Source organism: Mustela lutreola, chromosome 6 (assembly GCF_030435805.1).
Source record: "Mustela lutreola isolate mMusLut2 chromosome 6, mMusLut2.pri, whole genome shotgun sequence".
Classification (NCBI taxonomy): Eukaryota; Metazoa; Chordata; class Mammalia; order Carnivora; family Mustelidae; genus Mustela; species Mustela lutreola.
Genome location: NC_081295.1, coordinates 157,099,526 through 157,120,955, shown reverse-complemented (window position 1 = coordinate 157,120,955; position 21,430 = coordinate 157,099,526). Strand labels below are relative to the sequence as shown.

General features: G+C 38.8%; 2 protein-coding genes across 2 annotated transcripts; both read right to left on the bottom strand.

Moving 5' to 3' along the window:
- Positions 1 to 4,957: 4,957 nt before the first annotated feature.
- On the bottom strand, positions 4,958 to 5,896 carry LOC131832981 (putative olfactory receptor 2B8). Its single transcript, XM_059176225.1, has one exon. The coding sequence runs from the start codon at positions 5,894 to 5,896 to the stop codon at positions 4,958 to 4,960; it is 939 nt and encodes a 312-aa protein (XP_059032208.1).
- Positions 5,897 to 14,976: 9,080 nt separating this feature from the next.
- On the bottom strand, positions 14,977 to 15,915 carry LOC131832982 (putative olfactory receptor 2B8). The gene has a single exon (XM_059176226.1). The coding sequence runs from the start codon at positions 15,913 to 15,915 to the stop codon at positions 14,977 to 14,979; it is 939 nt and encodes a 312-aa protein (XP_059032209.1).
- Positions 15,916 to 21,430: the final 5,515 nt, after the last annotated feature.

Sequence of the window (21,430 nt, the reverse complement as noted above, 5' to 3'; positions counted from 1 at the left end):
TCTTGCCAGCACTTTCTGACTCACCAGGTGTCTGTGGATAGATCTAATGTTCTTTTGATGTTACTCCCTGTAGGGACCCTCCTTTCCCTAGGTTTTCTCAGGATTTTTTCCTTGGTTGTACAATTTTCAAGCCTCACTATTATACGTTCAGGTGTTGAGCTATATTCATTGATTTTGGGAGAGGTTCTCTCAGCCTCTTGGACTCAAGTGCTTTTTTTCCTCCCCCAGAATAGGGAAGTTTTCAGCTATGATTTGCTCAAATATACCTTATAGCACCCTCTTTCTCTCTCTCTCTCCACCCCCTTAGGGATCCCAATATTTCTGACATTGGAACTTTTCATGGCACCATTAATCTCTGGAATCCTTTTCTCATGTGTTACTAGAAGCCTGTCTCTGTTTTTTCCCACTTTCTTTTCTCAGCTTGTCTTCTAGATCACTAATTTTTTTTCTGCCTCATTTAGTCTGGCTGTTAGAGTATCCAGTTTAGACTGCAGCTCATTCATAGCATTTTTAAGTTTGGCTTGATTAGATCTCATTTCTAACCTTAGAAATCCTATATTGTCACTAATGCTTCTTTCAAGTCTAGTTGTTGATGTCATGCTTGCTCTCCAGAGTTCTATCTCTGACATTTTGCTTATATCCATATCCATTAGTTCTGTGGCAGATGACATTGTCTCTGTTTCTTTTCTTTGTTGAGAGTTCCACCTCCTAGTCATTCTCTCAAGGGATGGTTGGGTGAATGATCAGAGTCCAAAATATCAACCAGGACCTAAGCAAGACACACCCTAGGAAAATCCAGAGTGGTTGGAAACCACCAACAAAAACAAAGCCAAAAGGAAATACATAATAAAATACATAATAAAAAAATTTTTTTTAAAGGAGAGGTGAGGGGAAGGTAGGCTGTAATCTTTCAGTGTGGACAAAGCAGCATATTTCAGTTGTCTCTGGATGTATTTTGGTCTGTTTTTTAGAGGACACGACTTCCCAAAACTACAAGGAAAGTAAAACGTGTGTGTGTGTGTGTGTGTGTGTGTGTGTGTTTGTGTGTGTGTGTAAAACTGGATAGGGAAAAAAGACTACAATAAAGCAGATATCTATAAAGAAATAAAGGTATGAAAAAGCACAAGTTAAAGAGCTTCTATGAAATATAAGTTTATATAATAAACATCTAGTTGAAGTGAGAAAAAGATAAAACAAAAACAGAGAAAAAGCATAAAAAAAAGAATAGAAAGAAAAAGAGAACAGTATCTGGGAAAAAAAAAAAAAAAGCCAGGAGGCAATGTCTGCAGCTCAGCTGGATCTCAATATACTATTTTTCTCTGGCATTAGAATTTTATAGTCTTATGGGGTCCATAGGGTTGTCATGCCCTTGTTCTTCCAGCTTGTCTTCTGGGATAGCGGCCTGCTGTGCTGTTTCTCAGGCAACTCTGGTTGGGGGGAATTGCCCTGGCCCTGTTGGAGTGGTGAGGGGAGATGAATGGGCTCAGTGGAAACAGGTCTTATGTGTGGCTTTTGTCCTCTGGTGGCTTTCCATGCCTCTTCCAAGGGTCAGAGCAAAAATGGCTGCACCCAACCTTTGGTGGATAGCAGAGAAATCACAGTCTGTTTTCTTCACTAAACCCTCCAGTACAAACAGTTTCCATTTCTATATGTGCCACAGAAAGCTACAACCTACCACTGTGCATGCCCACAGTAACTCTCTCAGGTCGAACCAGGGCCCTGGGAGTGTCCCTGCCTTTTATGCTTCTAAATCTTCGAGCAGCTGTGGGTTCCTGCATGCACACCTGCAGCTCCTGGATTCTAGCTGGGCACTGCTCTAAAGCCCTTTCCCAGCCACCACCACTCTGTGAGTTTTTGTCCAGTCCCGGCACAGGCTCCTGGTATTTCAGGCTGCCCAAGAGAAGAGATTCTCAACTGGCCCGACTTGCAGTTTATGGCGATCTGAGCTGAGACCCTTCCTGGCAATGCTGACCAGAACCTGCATCCTGGCTCCACTGTTAAGGCATTCTGATACTCTGGGAAGCACCTTTGGTTCTGAGGCTTCTCAATCACCCCTTTATCTCTGTGATTCCTCATATCCTGAGACCATAATGTTCTACCTTGAATTCTGCCTTTTCATCTCCAGAACCCCTTTCAGAGAGGGATGTTGTTCCCTAGAGCAGGTTTCCAAGGTTCTGCTTTTGCACTCTGGTGTTATATCCTTTCCAGGAGTCAGCTTCTGGAGGCTCCCTCCCCCTTCTGTTTATCTTCTGATATTTCCCTGAGGATTCACAACTCTGCATGTCCTACGTTGCAAAAAGCAGTCACTTTTCTAGAGATCCAAATATATATTCTTACATCTCAGGCTGATTACGTGGGTGTTCAGAATGGTTTGGTAGATATTCAGCTAAATTCAGGGACCAGCTGAAATGGGTCCCTTACTCCTCTGTCATCTTTGATTTGAGGGATTTAAAATAACCATTTGGGTATAACTGTCAGGATGTGGTTGAAACCTAATGGAGAGCAGGAAATTTGTCACCGTCAGGGATAAACAGTAATAAAAAACTGTTTTTTTACTGGCATACATGAAGCATCACTATGGTGTCAACATAGATCCCAGGTCTTCATCATTTCTGATGGAATCATAGAACTCCGTTGTATAAATGGACCATATCTTCTTTGCCCATTCATCTGTTGAAGGGCATTTTGGCTCTTTCCACAGTTTGACGACTATGGCCATTGCTGCTTTGAACATTGGGGTACAGATGACCCTTCTTTTCAGCCCATCTGTATCTTTGGGGTAAATACCCCATAGTGCAATTGCAGGGTCATAGGATAGCTCTGTTTTTAATTTCTTAAGGAATCTTTCTTATGGAGATTCCTTAAGTTTTTCCAAAGTGTTCATACCAACTTGTGTTCCACTAACTTTTGTATCAACATGATGTGACTGGAGGATATTATGCTGAGTGAAATAAGCCAAGCAGAGAGTGTCAATTGTCTTATGGTTTCACTTACTTGTGGAGCATAAGGAATAACACAGAGGATATTGGGAGAAGGAGAGAAGTGAGTTGGAGGAATTGGAGGGAGAGAAAAATCATGAGAGACTGTGGAGTCTGAGAAGCAAACTGAGGGTTTTGGGGGGAGGGTTGGTGAGCATGGTCATGGGTATTAAGGAGGGCATGTATTGAATGAAGCAATGGCTGTGGTCCATAAACAATGAATCTTGGAACACTGAAAAATTAAGATAAAGTTTTTAAAAAAGATATATCTCAGGCTTGATTTCAAGTGGGATATTGCTATTAGCAATACAAAGAGAACCTGACCATGTGCATGATCTCCCCTGGCTGTCATTTCCAGCCTCCACATGCTGTCTCTACAGCAAGATCACTTGGCATGAGCATGGCCAGCTCAGGGTTCAAGGCCCTGGGGATGCCGGTTAGCTGTCAGGATAGGGAACAGTAGAGTTCTTATGCATATGTGTCCAGTCCAAGATCGAAGGGCTATAATGTCAGATTCAGTTGTTCTGGAATATATTTTTTTAATTTTTTATTTTTTTTATAAACATATAATGTATTTTTATCCCCTGGGGCACAGGTCTGTGAATTGCCAGGTTTACACATTTCACAGCACTCACCAAAGCATTTGCGACAACGTGGATGGAACTAGAGCGTATCATGCTTAGCGAAATAAGTCAAGCGGAGAAAGACAACTATCATATGATCTCCCTGATATGGGATATTTATTTTTATTACTCCTAACTCAGAATTGTATGACAGTTCATAATGAGATGGCTATTTGTAAAGTAGAGACGTATGGAGATGTTTAATAATTAATATACATTGTATTTATTCTTTACATTTCCTCATGGTGAATCTAAGTAAGCTCCACAGACATGGCATTTCTTGTGAAATAGAGGGCACTTCCTATATTTTTATAGTATTGAAATATATGGTGCTTTTGGTGGATGTGAGATATAAAAGCATTGATCAGTTGATGCCTGGATCGAAGAATTTACAAAATAGTATGAAGAGAGGGTCTAATGTCTTTTACCCTTTGTAACTTTTGCTGCACTATTGTAGGTAAAAGAGACTCTAAAGCAGGGCTTCTGTCATGTTCTGTTCAGATACGATACTGTGCTCAAGAGTCATTTGTAACGAACAGGGTGGCTCACGGACACAAACAACAACTTGCAGGCCTCACGTTGGTGCTTGTCTGGCTATGCCCAAACTCGCTTGTCAGCACCACCTGCTTGTGGCCATAGATGCTCCCACTGTCACTGGCAGGTATGCATCATGCCCTCAATGTCCAGGACAGGAAGGTTACCTAAAATCACTGTCGCACTGGTGTTGTCACACTAGGACCCGATATCTGAGTGGATTTATCAGGACTGATGTTAATAGGCTTTTCTCTGAGCTAAAATCTGTTTTTCCCAGAGTTCCCCAACTACTTCTATGAAAAAGCTGTGATACAGTCAGCCAGTGGACCTCATAATAGAGCCATGGTCACAATGCAATAAAAAGTGATATGCCTCCAACGGTTTGCTAGGAAAAAATTCTAGCATTTCTCTAGCAATTGGAGAATTCTCTAGCAATTCTCTAGCGTTGGAGGCATATCACTTATTAGTATTAGTATTTCTTATCATCTTTTAGTCATTTGTATTCTTATTTTCCCTATGACTTTATGATATGTGTGTGTCTTCTTGCAAAAAGGAATGAAAGAGTGTTCCCAAATGAGGAGGGAATATGAAAAACGTTTGAAGTTTCTTAAAATGAAATATGATGCAGATGCTCTAGGAGAATCTCTGAAGGCTTCATGAACCCATGAACTTGGATTTTGAGTACCCACTTGTATTAAAGCATCAGGCAAGAAAATTCCCTTCAGAGATGATACAGGAAATTTTGGATGACATGGGGAGAACACAATCCTCTTAAAATCTCTGACAGTCAAAATCTTCCATCAAAGGGTCTTCCCCACCCTGTCATCTGGAGTCCTGTCCCCTACAAAGCACCTTCTTCATTGCTCCTGTCACATCCTTGTTCCTCAGTGTATATATGACAGGGCTGACTCTGGGGGTGACGATGGTGTAGAACAGAGAAACAAACTTGCCCTGATCCTGGGAGTAGTTGTTGCTGGGCTGGAGGTAAGCATAGATGGCCGTGCCATAGAACAGGGAGACCACAGTGATGTGGGACCCACATGTGCCAAACACTTTCCTCTGCCCTGCAGATGACTTTATTCTTAAGACCGCCCTGACGATCTGACCATAGGAGAAGATGATTAATGCCACAGGTATCAGGAGAATGATCACACAGGCAAAGAAGAGCTCAGACTCATTCATAGTAGTGTCTACACAGGCAAGCTTGAGCAGGGCAGGAATCTCACAAAGGAAATGGTCTATTTTATTTCTCCCACAAAGTGGCAAAAGGAAGATGAGCACTGTCTGCAATAAGGAGTTGCCAAAACCAAAGAACCATGACACAGAAGCCATGAGGGCACAGAGACGGGGGTGCATGATCACGGTGTACTGCAGGGGCTTGCAGATGGCTGCATAGCGGTCAAACGCCATGACCCCTAACAGAAGGCATTCCGTGCATCCCAGCCCAAGCGAGATGAAGAGCTGAGCCACACAGCCACCAAACGAGATGGACTTGTCTGCTGTCCTGAGATGAACCAGGAGCTGAGGGACAGTGCTGGTCGTGTAACACCGGTCCAGAAAGCTTAGGTTGGAGAGGAAAAAGTACATGGGAGTCTGAAGATGTGGGTTGAGGTAGGACAAGGCAATGATGGTGGTGTTTCCCAGCAGAGTGAACAGGTAGAAGATCAGGAGAACCACAAAGAGGACTAGTTCCAGTTGAGGCCGGTCAGAGAACCCCAGCAGGATAAACCCCGTGAAAGAGCTGCCATTCTTCTGTTCCATCCTCTGCTAGCACGTTTCCGGTTAGGACCAAGCGTTTAGCAGTTTTTAAAGGAAATCTTCAAAGAAGTAAACAGTTGGTGCGGAGGAGGATCTATTATGTTTTAGAGTAAAGGCCACTGGATTTCATCAGTATGTGAAGAAATGATGTGCTCATTGAAATTGCATAGCTTATACCAATTTAGTTCCACATTATCACAAAAAATCATTTTAATTTAATATAAGAAAAAAATACATAATGTCCCCTATATTTGCATCAGTTGTAGGTACAAAATATCTTTTGGTTAGAGATTAATGACACTTAAAGTACTGTAGATATGTAGGTTCATTAAACATTTTTAAAGTATTTATCTAAATTAAATTTAGTCAACATAAACTCTATTATTAGTTTCAGAGGTAGAGTTCAGTGATTCATCAGTTGTGTATAACATCTTGTGCCGATTACATCATATGCCTTCCTCAATGTCCATCATCCACTTACCCAGTTCTCCCACTCACCTCCCCTCCAACAACCCTCAGTTTGTTTCCTATGGTTAGACTCCCTCTCTGTTTTCATCTTATTTTATTTTTACTTCCTTTCCCCTAGGTTCATCTGTTTGGTTTCTTAAATCCCACATATGAGTGAAATCAGACTTTGACTGACTTATTTTGCTTAGCATAATACCCTCTAGTTCCATCTTGTCATTGTAAATGGCAAGATTTCATTCTTTTTGATGGCTGAGTAATATTCATTTAGATAAAGATAGCTAAAGCTAAAATTATATATATATATATATGTATATATATATATATATGCACACACACACACACACACACACATATATATAGTCTTTATCCATTCATTTGTCAATGGACACCTGGGCTCTTTTTATATTTTGGCTATTGTGGGCATTGCTGATATAAACATTGGGGTGCAGGTGCCCTTTCAAATTACTATGTTTCTATCCTCTGGATAAATACCTAGTAGTGCAATTACCAGGTTGTAGGGTAACTCTTTTTTCTACCTTTTGAGGAGTTTTCCAGAGTGGCTGCACCAGTTTGCATTCCCACCAACAGTGTAGAGGGTACCCCTTTCTCTGTAACCTTGCCAATATCTGTTGTTTCCTGACTTGTTAATTTTAGCCATTCTGACCAGTGTGAGGTTTTGAGTTGTATTCCCCTGATGCTGAGTGATATTGATCAAATGGGATTACTTTCCATACTCATGGACTGAAAGATTAATATTGTTAAAATGCTTAAACTATCCAAACAATCTACACATTAAATGCACTCCCTATCAAAATACCATTAACACTTTTCACAGAGCTGGAACAATCCTAAAATTTGTATTGCACCAGAAAGACCCACATAGCCAAAATAATGTTGAAAAACAAAACAAAACAAAGTGGGAAGCATCAGAATTCTGGACTTCAAGCTGTGTTACAAAACTGTAATTGTGGAGACATTATGGTACTGCCACAAAAACAGACACATAGAGCAATGGAACAGAATAGAGAACCCAGAAATGGATTATCAACTCTATGGCCACCTAGTCTTCGACAAAGCAGGAAAGAATATCCAGTGGAAAAAAGACAAATGATGATGGGAAAATTGAATAGCCACATGCAGAAGAGTTAAACTGGACCATTTTTTTATACCACAAACAAAAATAAACTCAAAATGAAAGAAAGACCTAAATGTGAGACAGGAATACATCAAAATCCTAGAGGAGATCCCAGGCAGCATGCTTTTTGACCTCTGCTGTAGCAACCAGATGTGTCTCCTTGGGCAAGGGAACAAAAGCAAAAATTAACTATTGGGACTTCATCAATATAGAAAGCCTCTGCACAGGAAAGGAAACTCTTAACAAAATGGAAATTCAACCTATGGAATGGGAGAAGACATTTGCAAATGACATATGTGATAGAGGGTTAGTATCCAAAATCTATAAAGAACTTGTCAAACTCAGCACCCCAAAAATAAACAATCCAGTTAGAAAAGGACAGGAGACATTGGACAGATATTTCTCCAAAGACATCCAGATGGCTGACTGACACATGAAAAGATGCTCAACATCAGTCATCATCAGGGAAGCACAAATCAATACCATGATGAGATATCACCTCACACCTGTCAGAATGGCGAACATGAACAACATAGGAAACACCAGGATGTTGGCAGGGATGTGGAGAAAAGGGATCCCTCTTACCTTCTTGGGAATGCAAGCTGCTACAGCTACTCTGGAAAACAGTATGGAGGGTCCTCAGAAAGTTGAAAATAGAGCTCCCATCAATTGCACTACTGGGTATTTACTTCAAATACACAAATATAGTGATCTGAAGGGGCACCTACACCCCAATGTTTATAGCAGCAGTGTCCACAATAACCAAAGTATGGAAAAAGCCCAAATGTCCATCAACAGATGAATGGATAAAGAAGATGTGGTATATGATAAAGAAGACAATGGAATATTATGCAACCATCAAAAAAAGAAATCTTGCCATTTGCAACAATGTGATGGAACTAGAGGGTATTATGCTAAGTGAAATAAGTCAGTCAGAGAAAGACAACTACCATATGATTTCACTCATATATAGAACTTAGGAAACGAAACAGACGAATATAGCGGACAGGAAAAAAGAATTTTGGGACGCAAACTATATGAGTTTCTTAATGACCAGGAACAAACTCAGGGCTGATGCAGAGAGGTGGGTGGGGGATGGGCTAGATGGGTGATGGGTATTAAGAAAGAATTTTGATGAGCATGGGGTGTTATATGTAGGTGATGAATCACTAAATTCTAAATCTGAAACCAAATTTACCCTATATGTTAACTAACTAGAATTTAAATGAAAACTTGAAATCAACAAAAGAAAAAAAAGACAATGAGTATTCCAACTCCATCATATGGAAACAGTTAGGCACACAGTACATTTTTAATTCGCCTAAGACTTCTCAAAGCTGAATTGGTCTTGGGGGGTAGACACATTGTTGTGTGGGAGAAATTGTTACAATATCCATTAAATGTTCATGAACTATGAATTGAGAATGTAGCATTTCACACTATTTTATACCACCTTTGATTTCCTATAAAGATGTGATCAGTACCAGCCATGCATATAAATCTATGCAGAAAAACTTTCTTAATGGAATTAATTATAAAGGTATTTGAGACAGTCTGAATGTGCAACAATAGGGAATGTGCCCTGATTCACACACGCTCAGAAGAGCAAATAAAATAAACCATGTTTCGGTCTCCTGCACACTCACACAAATATAGATAGGTATTTATCTGAAATAAATTGCTGGCAACTTTTTAAATGTGCTTCATAAATGCACTCACCAAAGTAAAGGAGAGTAAACATAAAATGCTAATTCATCCAAGGGAAACAACAATATAATAATGCACCATTAGAATAAAATAATGGTATATTTTAATATTATCTTAGCCATAAGAACTAAGAAGGCAGTTGAGCAAAGATAAAACTCTGCTGAGATAAACTTGTAAATATGATTTGCTGCTTTACAGGATTGTATACATATGTGTGTGTATACATAAAAGAATGCTGAATGACTGGCTATTTAACAGGTATAAAAATGAATATGATTTTAAGGTGAAAAGGGGTGTTAGAGAGGAGAAGGGAGTTGGGGTAAATTGGAAGGGGAGGTGAATCACGAGAGACTATGGACTCTAAAAAACAATCTGAGGGGTTTGAAGTGGCGGGTGGGGGTGGGAGATTGGGGTACCAGGTGGTGGGTATTATAGAGGGCATGGATTGCATGGAGCACTGGGTATGGTGAAAAAATAATGAATACTGTTTTTCTGAAAATAAATAAATTGAAAAAATTAAAAAAAAAAAAGTAAAAGAAAATGTCAGGCAAAGAAGATGCCCACCAAAAGCGAAAAAGGAATGTGATTGTCTTTCTCTGTTAGGATTGCTTCCAGTGCCTTCCTGGACAGCACACTAGGAGAGAACTAGAATATGAATATCATTGTCTATCTTCTTACCTTTATCTTTTTCACCTTGCATTTAGGAAAATTATCCTTTAGTAACTCTGGATATGGGAAAGATGAGGCTGCATAATTCATCTCCCATCAATTCTCAAGAGAACTTTCTGCTGACCTGGGTCACTGTGTTCTCTTCTTTCTCTCCTCCTCAGCATCCATCCATCCATCTTAAAGCTGCGTGCACCAGCACAGAAAGAAACCTTTTCAGAGAAAGGTATGTTTAGGCTAAGGTTAAGGAGGAAATTTTGTTTTATTTCCTTCTTACAAAATATAAAGAATTGATATGTAGACTAAGCACCAATATCTATATAGGTAGGTATCAAATGACCAAATGCAGTAAGAGACATTGATTCCTCTTAGATAAACAATGTAAATAATGCTGACTGAAAATATTGAACACATCCATCTTAGGTACAGGAGCAAAGAATGGTGTCCTTAGTACCTATCATGATATATATGATACAGGAAACTGCAGTTATAAAAATCAGACATAAATTATTCCTTTACATACCAAAAAAATAAATACGTGAAGAAAGCACAGGTTATATAAATAGAGAAAAAATTTTATTAGGTAAAATAAAAATAAGTAGATTCCACAAAATAAAAAAGATGACATTCTATGAGATAATTACTATCCAAAAATATGATGGGAAATGACATCTCACAAGAACACAATTTTCCAATAATAATTAAGAAAACAGGCATCAAATGAAAGAGGTTAAATGCTTAGTATCAGCACATGTAAGCTGATAGAGCCAATAGCATAAGTGTTCAATGCTGACAACATGTCTAAAAGTTTAAATAAAAGAATACATTTTTCCACAGAGATAGATGCTCAGTATGTACTGCACATTTTAAAGGTCAAAGATCTCAAGATAATATTTGTACTGAAGATATTTCAAATATATAACAGCCACCTTTATAATTGACATACAAACCCTGCCCTATTCAGTTCCTGAATAAACCTGAAATAATGTTGGCAGTGGTAGAAATGAAAAACTACTACTTTAATAAAGCTTCTGTCCCCTAGGTCTGAGCTGACTCCAGATATACTAGAACAGGCTCCCGAGGGCAATGCAGGATGAGCTAATGAGGGGGAAGGCAACTATCCCAACACCAGAAATGACAGGTCTAATTAACATGGACAATGTTTTCATCCACGTTCCTTGGGAGAAGAGGATCAAGTAGGATTTCCACTGCACATGGTTTGTTCAGGGAGTGCCCTCAGGATAAAGGCGATGAGGGAAGCAAAACAGAGCAGAGAATGCTGCTAAGGAAGGATGTGGTCTCAGGTAGAAGATGGCATGAGCCTGATCCCGTAAGAAGCTGGACACAAGTCTCCCATACAATATCCATCTGTATGGTGGAAATACTCTGTCCTCCCTGTTTAATGGCATAGGTGCTATCCCAGGTAGCTACCTCAGCATTTAAAATGTCCTAGCTGAGAAACAGAATTTTGTATTTTAATTAATTAATTAATTAATTTTTGACAAAAATTCTTGTTTATTAACAACAATAAAAAATAAATATTGGCTAACAAAAATCTCTTCAAATTAAAAAAAAGGAATATACCAAATACATTATAGTCCACTTTCCCCTCCCCCCCAGTTTCTCTCTCTCTCTTTCTTTTTCTTTTTATTTATTTATTTATTTATTTATTTTTAAGATTTTATTTATTTATTTGGCAGGGAGAGAGATCACAAGCAGGCAGAGAGGCAGGCAGACAGAGAGGGGGAATCAGGTTTCCTGCTGAGCAAAGAGCCTGATTCAGGGCTCGATCCCAGGACCCTGAAATCATGACCTGAGTCGAAGGCAGAGGCTTAACCTACTGAGGAGTCCAGGCACTGAACCCTCTCCTCTCCTCCCCTCCCCTTCCCTCCCCTCCCTCCCTCCCTTCCTTCCTTCCTTCCTCTCTCTCTCTCTCTCTTCCTTTCTTCCTTTCTTTCATTCTCAGTTAGCCAACATATAATACATCACTAGTTTTTTTTTTAATTATATTTTTCAGTGTTCCAAGATTCATTGTTTATGCACCACACCCAGTGCACATGCCCTCCTTAATACCCACCACGAGGCTACCTATCCCCCCATGCCCTCTCTTCCAAGTCTCTCAGTTTGTTTCTCAGAGTCCACAGTCTTTCATGGGGGGAGGAGTCTCCTCCTTCAATTTACTCCTATTCACTTCTTTCCTTCTCCTAATGTCCTCCATGTTATTCCTTATGTTCCACAAGTAAGTGAAACCATATGATAATTGACTCTCTCTGCTTGACTTATTTCACTCAGCATAATCTCCAGTCCTGTCCATGTTGATACAAAAGTTGGGTATTCATCCTTTCTTTTTTTTAAAGATTTTATTTTTATTATTTATTTATTTGACAGACAGAGATCACAAGTGGCAGAGAGGCAGGTAGAGAGAGAGAGGAGGAAGCAGGCTCCCTGCTGAGCAGAGAGCCCTATGTGGGGTTCGATCCCAGGCCCTTGAGATCATGACCTGAGCTGAAGGCAGAGGCTTAACCCACTGAGCCACCCAGGCACCCTGGTATTCATCCTTTCTGATGGAAGTGTAATACTCCATTGTATATATGGACCATATCTTCTTTACCTATTCATCCATTGAAGGCCATCTTGGCTCTTTCCACAGTTTGGCGACCATGACGATTGCTGCTATGAACATTGGGGTACAGATGGCCCTTCTTTTCACTACATCTGTATCTTTGGGGTAAAAACCTGGTAGTGCAATTGTAGGGTCATAAGGTAGTCCTATTTTTAATTTTTTAAGGAAACTCCACACAGTTTTTCCAAGTGGCTACATTAGTGTTAAGAAGGTTCCTATTTCTTCCCTTTCTCCACATCCTCTCCAGAACTTGTTGTTTCCTATGCTGGTAATTTTGGCCATTCTAACTGGTTTAAGGTGGTATCTCTGTGAGGTATTTTGTTTTTTATTTATTTTCAGCATAACAGTATTCATTATTTTTTCACCACACCCAGTGCTCCATGCAATCTGTGCCCTCTATAATACCCACCACCTGGTACCCCAACCTCCTACCCCCCTGCCACTTCAAACCCCTCAGATTGTTTTTCAGAGTCACCTCCCCTTCCAATTTCCCCCAACTCCCTTCTCCTCTCTAACTCCCCATGTCCTCCATGCTATTTGTTATGCTCCACAAATAAGTGAAACCATATGATAATTGACTCTCTCTGCTTGACTTATTTCACTCAGCAGGATCTCTTCCAGCCCCGTCCATGTTGCTACAAAAGTTGGGTATTCGTCCTTTCTGATGGAGGCATAATACTCCATAGTGTATATGGACCACATTTTCCTTATCCATTCGTCCGTTGAAGGGCATCTTGATTCTTTCCACAGTTTGGCGACCATGGCCATTGCTGCTATAAACATTGGGGTACAGATGGCCCTTCTTTTCACGACATCTGTATCTTTGGGGTAAGGTTTTGATTTGAATTTCCTCAATGACTAATGATGATGAATATTTTTTTCATGTGTCTGTTAGCCATTTGCATGTTTTCATTGGAGAAGTGTTTGTTCATGTCTTCTGTCCATTTTTTGAGATGATTATCTGTTTTGTGTGTGTTGACTTTGAGGAGTTCTTATAGATCTTGGATATCGGCCCTTTGTCTATAGTGTCAATTGAGAATATCTTCTCCCATTCCGTCGGTTGCCTCTTTGTTTTGTTGACTGTTTCCTTTGCTGTGCAGAAGCTTTTGATCTTGATGATGTCCTAAAAGTTCATTTTCACTTTTGTTTCCTTTGCCTTTTGTCTTAAAAGAAGTTGCTGTGGCCAATACCGAAGAGGTTACTGCTTCTGTTCTCCTCTAGGATTTAGATAGATTCCTGCTTCATGTTGAGGTCTTTCATCCATTTCGAGTTTATCTTTGTGAATGGTGTAAGAGAATGGTTGAGTTTCATTCTTCTATATATAGTGTCCAATTTTCTCAGCACCATTTATTGAAGAGACTGTCTTTTTCCCACTGGATATTTTTTCCTGCTTTGTCAAAGATTATTTGACCAAAAAGTTGAGGGTCCATATCTGGACTGTCTACTCTGTTCCATTGATCTATGTGTCTGTTTTTGTGCCAGTGCCATGCTGTTTTGGTGATCACAGCTTTGGAGTAAAGCTTGAAATTAGGCAACGTGACGCCCCAGCTTTTTTTTCTTTTTCAACATTTCCTTAGTGATTTGGGGTCTTTTCTGGTTGCATACAAATTTTAGGATTATTCCAGCACTTTTAACAATGCTGGTGTAATTTTGATCAAGATGGCATTGAAAGTATAGATTGCTCTGGGCAGTATAAACATTTTCACAATGTTTATTCTTCCAATCGATGAGCATAGATTGTTTATCTGTCTCTTTGTGTCTTCCTCAATTTATTTCATATGTGTTCTATAGTTTCTAGTGTATAGATCCTTTACCTCTTTGGTTAAGTTTATTCCCAGGTATCCTGTGTTTTTTGGTGCTATTGTAAATGGAATAGATTCCTTAATTTTCTTTCCTTAGACTTCTGTCTGTCCAGGACCTGCAGTCATTGGCATAACCTGTTGGCAGGGGTTGTGAACTCAGAGTCCTGCCCCTGGATCACTGCTTGCACCTCATACCCTAGGATAAGCCCATTATTTATAACAGCAAATGGCACGGTAGCTATTGGAGACAGTTCAACTTTTCAGTCCTTTCTTTTCCTCTGGGACAGCTGACCTTGGCCCTGCTCATTAGAATTTCCATGTTTCACTTAAGAGAATGATATGAGTTTGGGCACTTAAAAAGACACATGACTTTTAAGAGATGTCTGACTGGCTCAGTTGGTAGATCATCTAACACTTAATCCCAGGGTTGTGAGTTTGAGGCTCATGAGAGGTGTGGAGACTATTTAAAAAAAGAAAAGAAAAGAAAAGAAAGGCACCTGATTTGTATTTCATCTAAATGAATGAATTAGGGAAAAATAAAACCTGCTATAGGAAAAAAGAAAAGAAAAAAGAAATCTCCTTGAGAGATGTCAGCTGAAATTTTCCATGACAAATGCAGGACACAAACATATTAAGAATTCTGGCATTCAAAGTCTTCCATCAAAGGGTCTTCCCTGCTTAGTCATCTAGAGTCATGTGCTCTCAATAGCACCTTCTTTATTGCTCCCATCATATCCTTGTTCCTCAGTGTATATAAGATGGGGTTGACCATGGGTGTGATGATAGTGTAGAACAGAGAAACAAACTTGACCTGATCCTGGGAGTAGTTGTTGCTGGGCTGGAGGTAAACATAGATAGCCGTGCCATAGAACAGGGAGACCACTGTGATGTGGGACCCACATGTGCCAACTGCTTTTTTCTGCCCCGAGGCTGACTTTATTCTTAAGACTGCCCTAACAATCCAACCATAGGAAAAGGTGATTAATGCCAGAGGTATGATAAGAAAGATCATGCTGGAAAAGAAGATCTCAGACTCATATACAGTGGTATCAACACAGGCAAGCTTGAGCAGTGGGGGGACCTCACAAAAGAAGTGGTCTATTTTATTTCTCCCACAGAGTGGTATGAGGAAGATAAGCACTGTCTCCAGTGAGGAGTTGGCAAAACCAATGAACCATGATGCAGAAGCCATGAGGGCACAGAGACGGGGGTGCATGATCACGGTGTACTGCAGGGGCTTGCAGATGGCTGCATAGCGGTCAAATGCCATGACGCCTAACAGAATGCATTCTGTACCTCCCAAACCTAGCGAGAGGAACAGCTGAACTACACAGCCACCAAATGAGATAGACTTGTCTGTTGTCCTGAGATGAACCAAGAGCTGAGGGACAGTGCTGGTCGTGTAACACAGGTCCAGAAAGCTTAGGTTGGAGAGGAAAAAGTACATGGGAGTCTGAAGATGTGGGTCAAGGTGGGACAAGGCAATGATGGTGGTGTTTCCCAGCAGAGTGAACAGATAGAAGATCAGAAGAACCACAAAGAGGACTAGCTCCAGTTGAGGTCGGTCAGAGAAACCGAACAGTATAAACCCAGTGAAAGAGCTGCCATTCTTCTGTTCCATCCTCTGTTAGCACATGTTTCCTGTTAGAACCAAGAATTTAGCAATTTTTAAAATATTTAAAAAAAATAAATGGTTGGAGGGTCTATCATGTTGCAAGACATGGCCCTCAGATTTTATCAGTAACTATATGAATAAATAATGTACTCATTTATATTGACATAGGTCATACCAATACAGTTCCACATTATCACAAAAGTATGTCATTTATATTTAGTATAAGAAAAGTGAAAAAATGGACCTTGTGCTTGCATAAGTCAGAGGTATAAAAGGCCTTTTGTTCTGAACTTGAAAGGATAAATAAGTAAGTATAAACTGTACTTTATAAAGTATAAACATACTGTGAGTATAAACATACATTTTAGCGAGAACAGGGATGAGGGGAAATGAGGGAGAATCAGAAAGAAACAGAAGGAGATGCGGAGAGAAGGAAAGACGTTATTGTAAATATGTTTCTCATGATTCACAGCTGGATTTGCACACAGCTGGATATGCACACACCTCACATGCAATAGATTATAATAGAACATATTCTTGAAAATGCATTCAGATATAGGAGTTTAAGACGTAGAATGTACTAATATGAAGAATTCAATCACATCCAAAATATACTAAGGGTTTTGAATATAAACATTGTGTCAGAATTACTTCTGTAAGATATTTATGGAAGCCACTTGTTTGAATTTTTGTTTCCTTATAGTAGTAAAACAACCAAATACTCAAATCAGAGAGAAGTTGAAAACACCACCACTCTCTTACAGTCCTTAACTTGTCCTAAAGATGCTTAAAATCACCATACCAGTTTATCAGGAACTCTGAAAATTCCTTGACCCTGAATTGTTAGCGGAATCAGAGCTCTAAAATCTGGGGGCCACAATTTTCTTCTCCTTCTGAAGATTTCTGTTTCATACATTATCAACTAGAGTTCCCGAAACTCCTGAAAGAGGTAGGATTATTTCCTCCAACATTCTAATCAGAATAACAATTTAAAAAGTCATCCAACTCTGTAATCTACAAAGTGTAATGTTTTATATCACTTTCTGTGATACATAATTACGTAGATAAATACATAGAGATATAGTCAGGAACATTCCCAAAGCAAAGATTGGTCAAAGTGCTATAAAGGACTTAACTAGTACAAAGAAAGACATAAACAAAAGGATAGTTTGGTGTTATACAAAATCTCAGACATCTGTTAACATTAGGTTAATCACCTTTCTGGAAGCTCCCTTGAAAGGTTAGTGACACTGGACTCAGTACATTGCCAGCTCTAAGGTTAGTCCAATGACTCCTACCTCTTTCATCTGCTTAGTATTGAAGAAGCATAGTTCTATACCAACCAAAGAGGCATCAGAAAATGAGAATTTCAGTTCTATCATCTACAAAAGGTTACACATACAGTATATTTTTAGTTCTTCTAAGACTTTTAAAATCTGAATCATGTTTTGGAGTATACCCATTGATGTGTGAAAGAAATCGGTACAAAACTGGTATAAATAAATGTTCATAAAAGTTGAATAGAAGATATAGCACTTCACATTATTTTATACTTCCTTTGATTTCATCTAAAGATGTATATAGTGGTATCCACACAAAAAATATGCAGAAAAAGTTTCTCAATAAAATTCATTGTAAATGTATTTGAGACAGTCTAAAATGTGTACAACAGGGAATGTCCTCTAACATACCTGCTCAGAAGAGCTAATAAAAACAGACCATGGTTTAGTCTCCTGCATACATTCATAAATACAGATTAACACTTACCTGAAATAAATTGCTGGCAACTTTTTGAATGTGCCTCATAAAGGACACACCAAAGTGAAGGAGGGTAAACATAAAATGTTAACTCATCCAAGGATAACACCAATGTAATAAAGCACCACTGGAATAAAATAATGATATATTCTAAATTCATCATGTCATTAATAACCAAGAAGGCAGTTTAGAAAGATATGACACTGCTGAGATCAACTTGTAAAATGATTTGCTGCTTTACAGGTTCAGATTTGTAAAGAATGCTGAATGCATCCATGATGATATGAAGGCTATAGGAAAATTCATTATAAAAGTCATACATAAATTATTACTTTGTGTACAGAAAATAAATACTTGAAAAAAGCAGAGGTTAGGTATATATAGAGAAAAAATTTCATTAAGTAAAACAAAAATAAATAGATTCTATAAAACAAAAAGATGACATTCAGTGTAATAATTACCATAAAAAAGAATATAATGGGAAATGACATCTCCCAAAACCACAATTTTATGATAATAATTAAGGGAACAGTCATTAAATGAAAATAGGTTAAATGCTTAGTATTGGCACAAGTAAGCTGATAGAGCCAATACCATAAGTTTTCAATGCTGGCATAGAACAAAAGTTTAAGTGGAAGAATACATCTTTTCACTAACCAGATGCTTAGTATACCAACTACACATTGTAAAAACCAAAGTGGTAAGATAATGTGTACACATTTTAAAGACCAAAGATAACAAGACAATGTCTATATTTAGGATATTCAAATACGTAACATTCAATAATATTAACTCACATAGGAACTCTGCCCTATCCAGTTCCTGAAAGAATCTTGAAATAGTGTTGGCAATGATAGGAATGAATCACTATTACTTTAATAAAGCTTCTGTCTATGTGGTTCTTCTCTCTTCTCATATTAATTTGTTCTATCACACTGATTGATTTGCGAATGTTGAACGATCCTTGTAGCCCAGGGATGAATCCCACCTTGTCATCGTGGATAATCTTTTTAATGTGCTGTTGGATCCTGTTTGCTAGGATCTTGTTGAGAATCTTAGCATCTATATTCATCAGTGATATTGGTCTGAAATTCTCCTTTTTGGTAGGGTCTTTGCCTGCTTTGGGGATCAGGGTAATGCTGGCTTCAAAGAGTCTGGAAGTTTTCCTTCTGCTTCAATTTTTTGAAACAGCTTCAGGAGAATAGGTGTTATTTCTTCTTTGACAGTTTGGTAGAATTCCCCAGGGAATCCATCAGGTCCTGGGCTCTTGTTTTTTGGGAGGTTTTTGATCATTGCTTCAATCTCATTACTAGATATCAGTCTATTCAGGTTGTCGATTTCTTCCTGGTTCAATTTTGGAAGTTTACAGTTTTCCAGGAATGCATCCATTTCATCTAGGTGGCTTAGCTTATTGGCATATAACTATTGATAATAACTTGTGATGATTGTTTCTATTTCCTTGGTGTTAGTTGTGATCTCTCCCTTTTCATTCATAATTTTATGAATTTGGGTTTTCTCTCTTTTCTTTTGAATTAGTGTGGCCAATGGTTTATCGATCTTATTGATTCTTTCAAAAAACCAGCTTCTAGTTTCACTGATACGTTCTACTGTATCTCTGGTTTCTACCTCATTGATCTAAGCTCTAATCTTGATTATTTCCCTTCTTATGTGTGGAATTGGTTTGATTTGTTGTTGATTCTCTAGTTCTTTCAGGTGTAGAGACAGCTGCAGTGTTCTGGATTTTTCAATTTTTTTGAGGGAGGCTTGGATGGCTATGTATTTCCCCCTTAGGACGACCTTTGCTGTATCCCATAGGTTTTGGACTGAAGTGTCTTCATTCTCATTGGTTTCCATGAATTGTTTCAGTTCTTCTTTGCTCTCCTGGTTGATCCAAGCATTCTTAAGCAAGGGGTCTTTAGCTTCCAGGTGTTTGAGTTCCTTCTGAACTTTTCCTTGTGATTGAGCTCCAGTTTCAAAGCATTGTGATCTGAGAATGTGCAGGGAATAATCTCAGCCTTTTGGTATTGGTTGAGTCCTGATTTGTGACCCAGTATGTGGTCTATTCTTGAGAAGGTTCCATGTGCACTTGAGAAGAATGAGTATTCTATTGTTTTAGGGTGGAATGTTCTGTATATATCTATGAGGTCCATCTGGTCCAATATGTCATTCAATGCTCTTGTTTATTTATTGATTTTCTGCTTCAATGATCTGTCTATTTCTGAGAGAGGTGTGTTAAGATCTCCTACTATTATTGTATTCATATTAATATGAGTATTTATCTTGATTAATAGTTTTCTTATGTATTTGGCTGCTCCCATATTGGGGGCATAGATATTTACAATTGTTAGATCATCTTGGTGGATAGTCCATTTAAAGATTATGTAGTGTCCTTCTGTATCTCTGACTACAGTCTTTAGTTTAAAATCTAATTTATTTGATATGAGACTTGCTACCCCAGCCTTCTTTTGAGGCCCATTGGCATTAAAAATGCTTCTCCATCCCTTCAATTTCAGTCTGGGTGTATCATCCTCAATGGGAAAAAGCTTGCAGCCTTCCTGTTCAGATCAGGAACACAACAAGGATTCCCACTCTCACCACTCTTGTTCAACATAGTATTAGAAGTCCTAGCAACAGCAATCAGACAACAAAGAGAAATAAAAGGTATCCAAATTGGCAATGAAGAAGTCAAACTCTCTCTCTTTGCAGATGACATGATTCTTTATATGGAAAACCCAAAAGACTCCACCCCCAAACTACTAGAACTCATACAACAATTCAGCAACGTGGCAGGATACAAAGTCAATGTACAGAAGTCAGTGGCTTTCTTACACACTAACAATGAAAATACAGAAAGGGAAATTAGAGAATCAGTTCCATTTACTATAGCACAAAGAACCATAAGATACCTGGGAATAAACCTAACCAAAGAGGTAAAGGATCTGTACTCAAGGAACTATAGAACACTCATGAAAGAAATTGAAGAAGACACAAAAAGATGGAAGACCATTCCATGCTCTTGGATTGGAAGAAGAAACATTGTTAAAATGTCTATACTGCCTAGAGCAATCTATACTTTTAATGCCATTCCAATCAAAATTCCACCGGTTATCTTCAAAGAGCTGGAGCAAATAATCAAAAATTTGTATGGAATCAGAAGAGACCCCGAATCGCTAAGGAAATGTTGAAAAACAAAAATAAAACTGGGGGCATCACGTTACCTGATTTCAAGCGTTACTACAAAGCTGTGATCACCAAGACAGCATGGTATTGGCATAAAAACAGACACATAGACCAGTGAAACAGAGTAGAGAGCCCAGATATGGACCCTCAACTCTATGGTCAATTAATCTTCGATAAAACAAAACAAAATATATACAGTGGAAAAAAGACAGTCTCTTCAATAAATGGTACTGGGGAAACTGGACAGCTATGTGTAGAAGAACAAAACTCGACCATTCTCTTACACCATACACAAAGATAAACTCTAAATGGATAAAAGACCTCAACGTGAGACAGGAATCCATCAGAATCCTAGAGGAGAACATAGGCAGTAATCTCTTCGATATCAGCCACAGCAGCTTCTCTCAAGATATGTCTCCAAAGGCAAAGGAAACAAAAGCGAAAATAAACTTTTGGGACTTCATCAAAATCAAAAGCTTCTGCACAGCAAAGGAAACAGTCAAGGAAACAAAGAGGCAACCCACGGAATGGGAGAAGATATTTGCAAATGACAGTACAGACAAAAGGCTGATATCCAGGATCT

Bases quoted from the DNA above. Each gene is read 5' to 3' on its own strand.
- LOC131832981 (XM_059176225.1), bottom strand. From the start codon at position 5,896: ATGGAACAGAAGAATGGCAGCTCTTTCACGGGGTTTATCCTGCTGGGG.
- LOC131832982 (XM_059176226.1), bottom strand. From the start codon at position 15,915: ATGGAACAGAAGAATGGCAGCTCTTTCACTGGGTTTATACTGTTCGGT.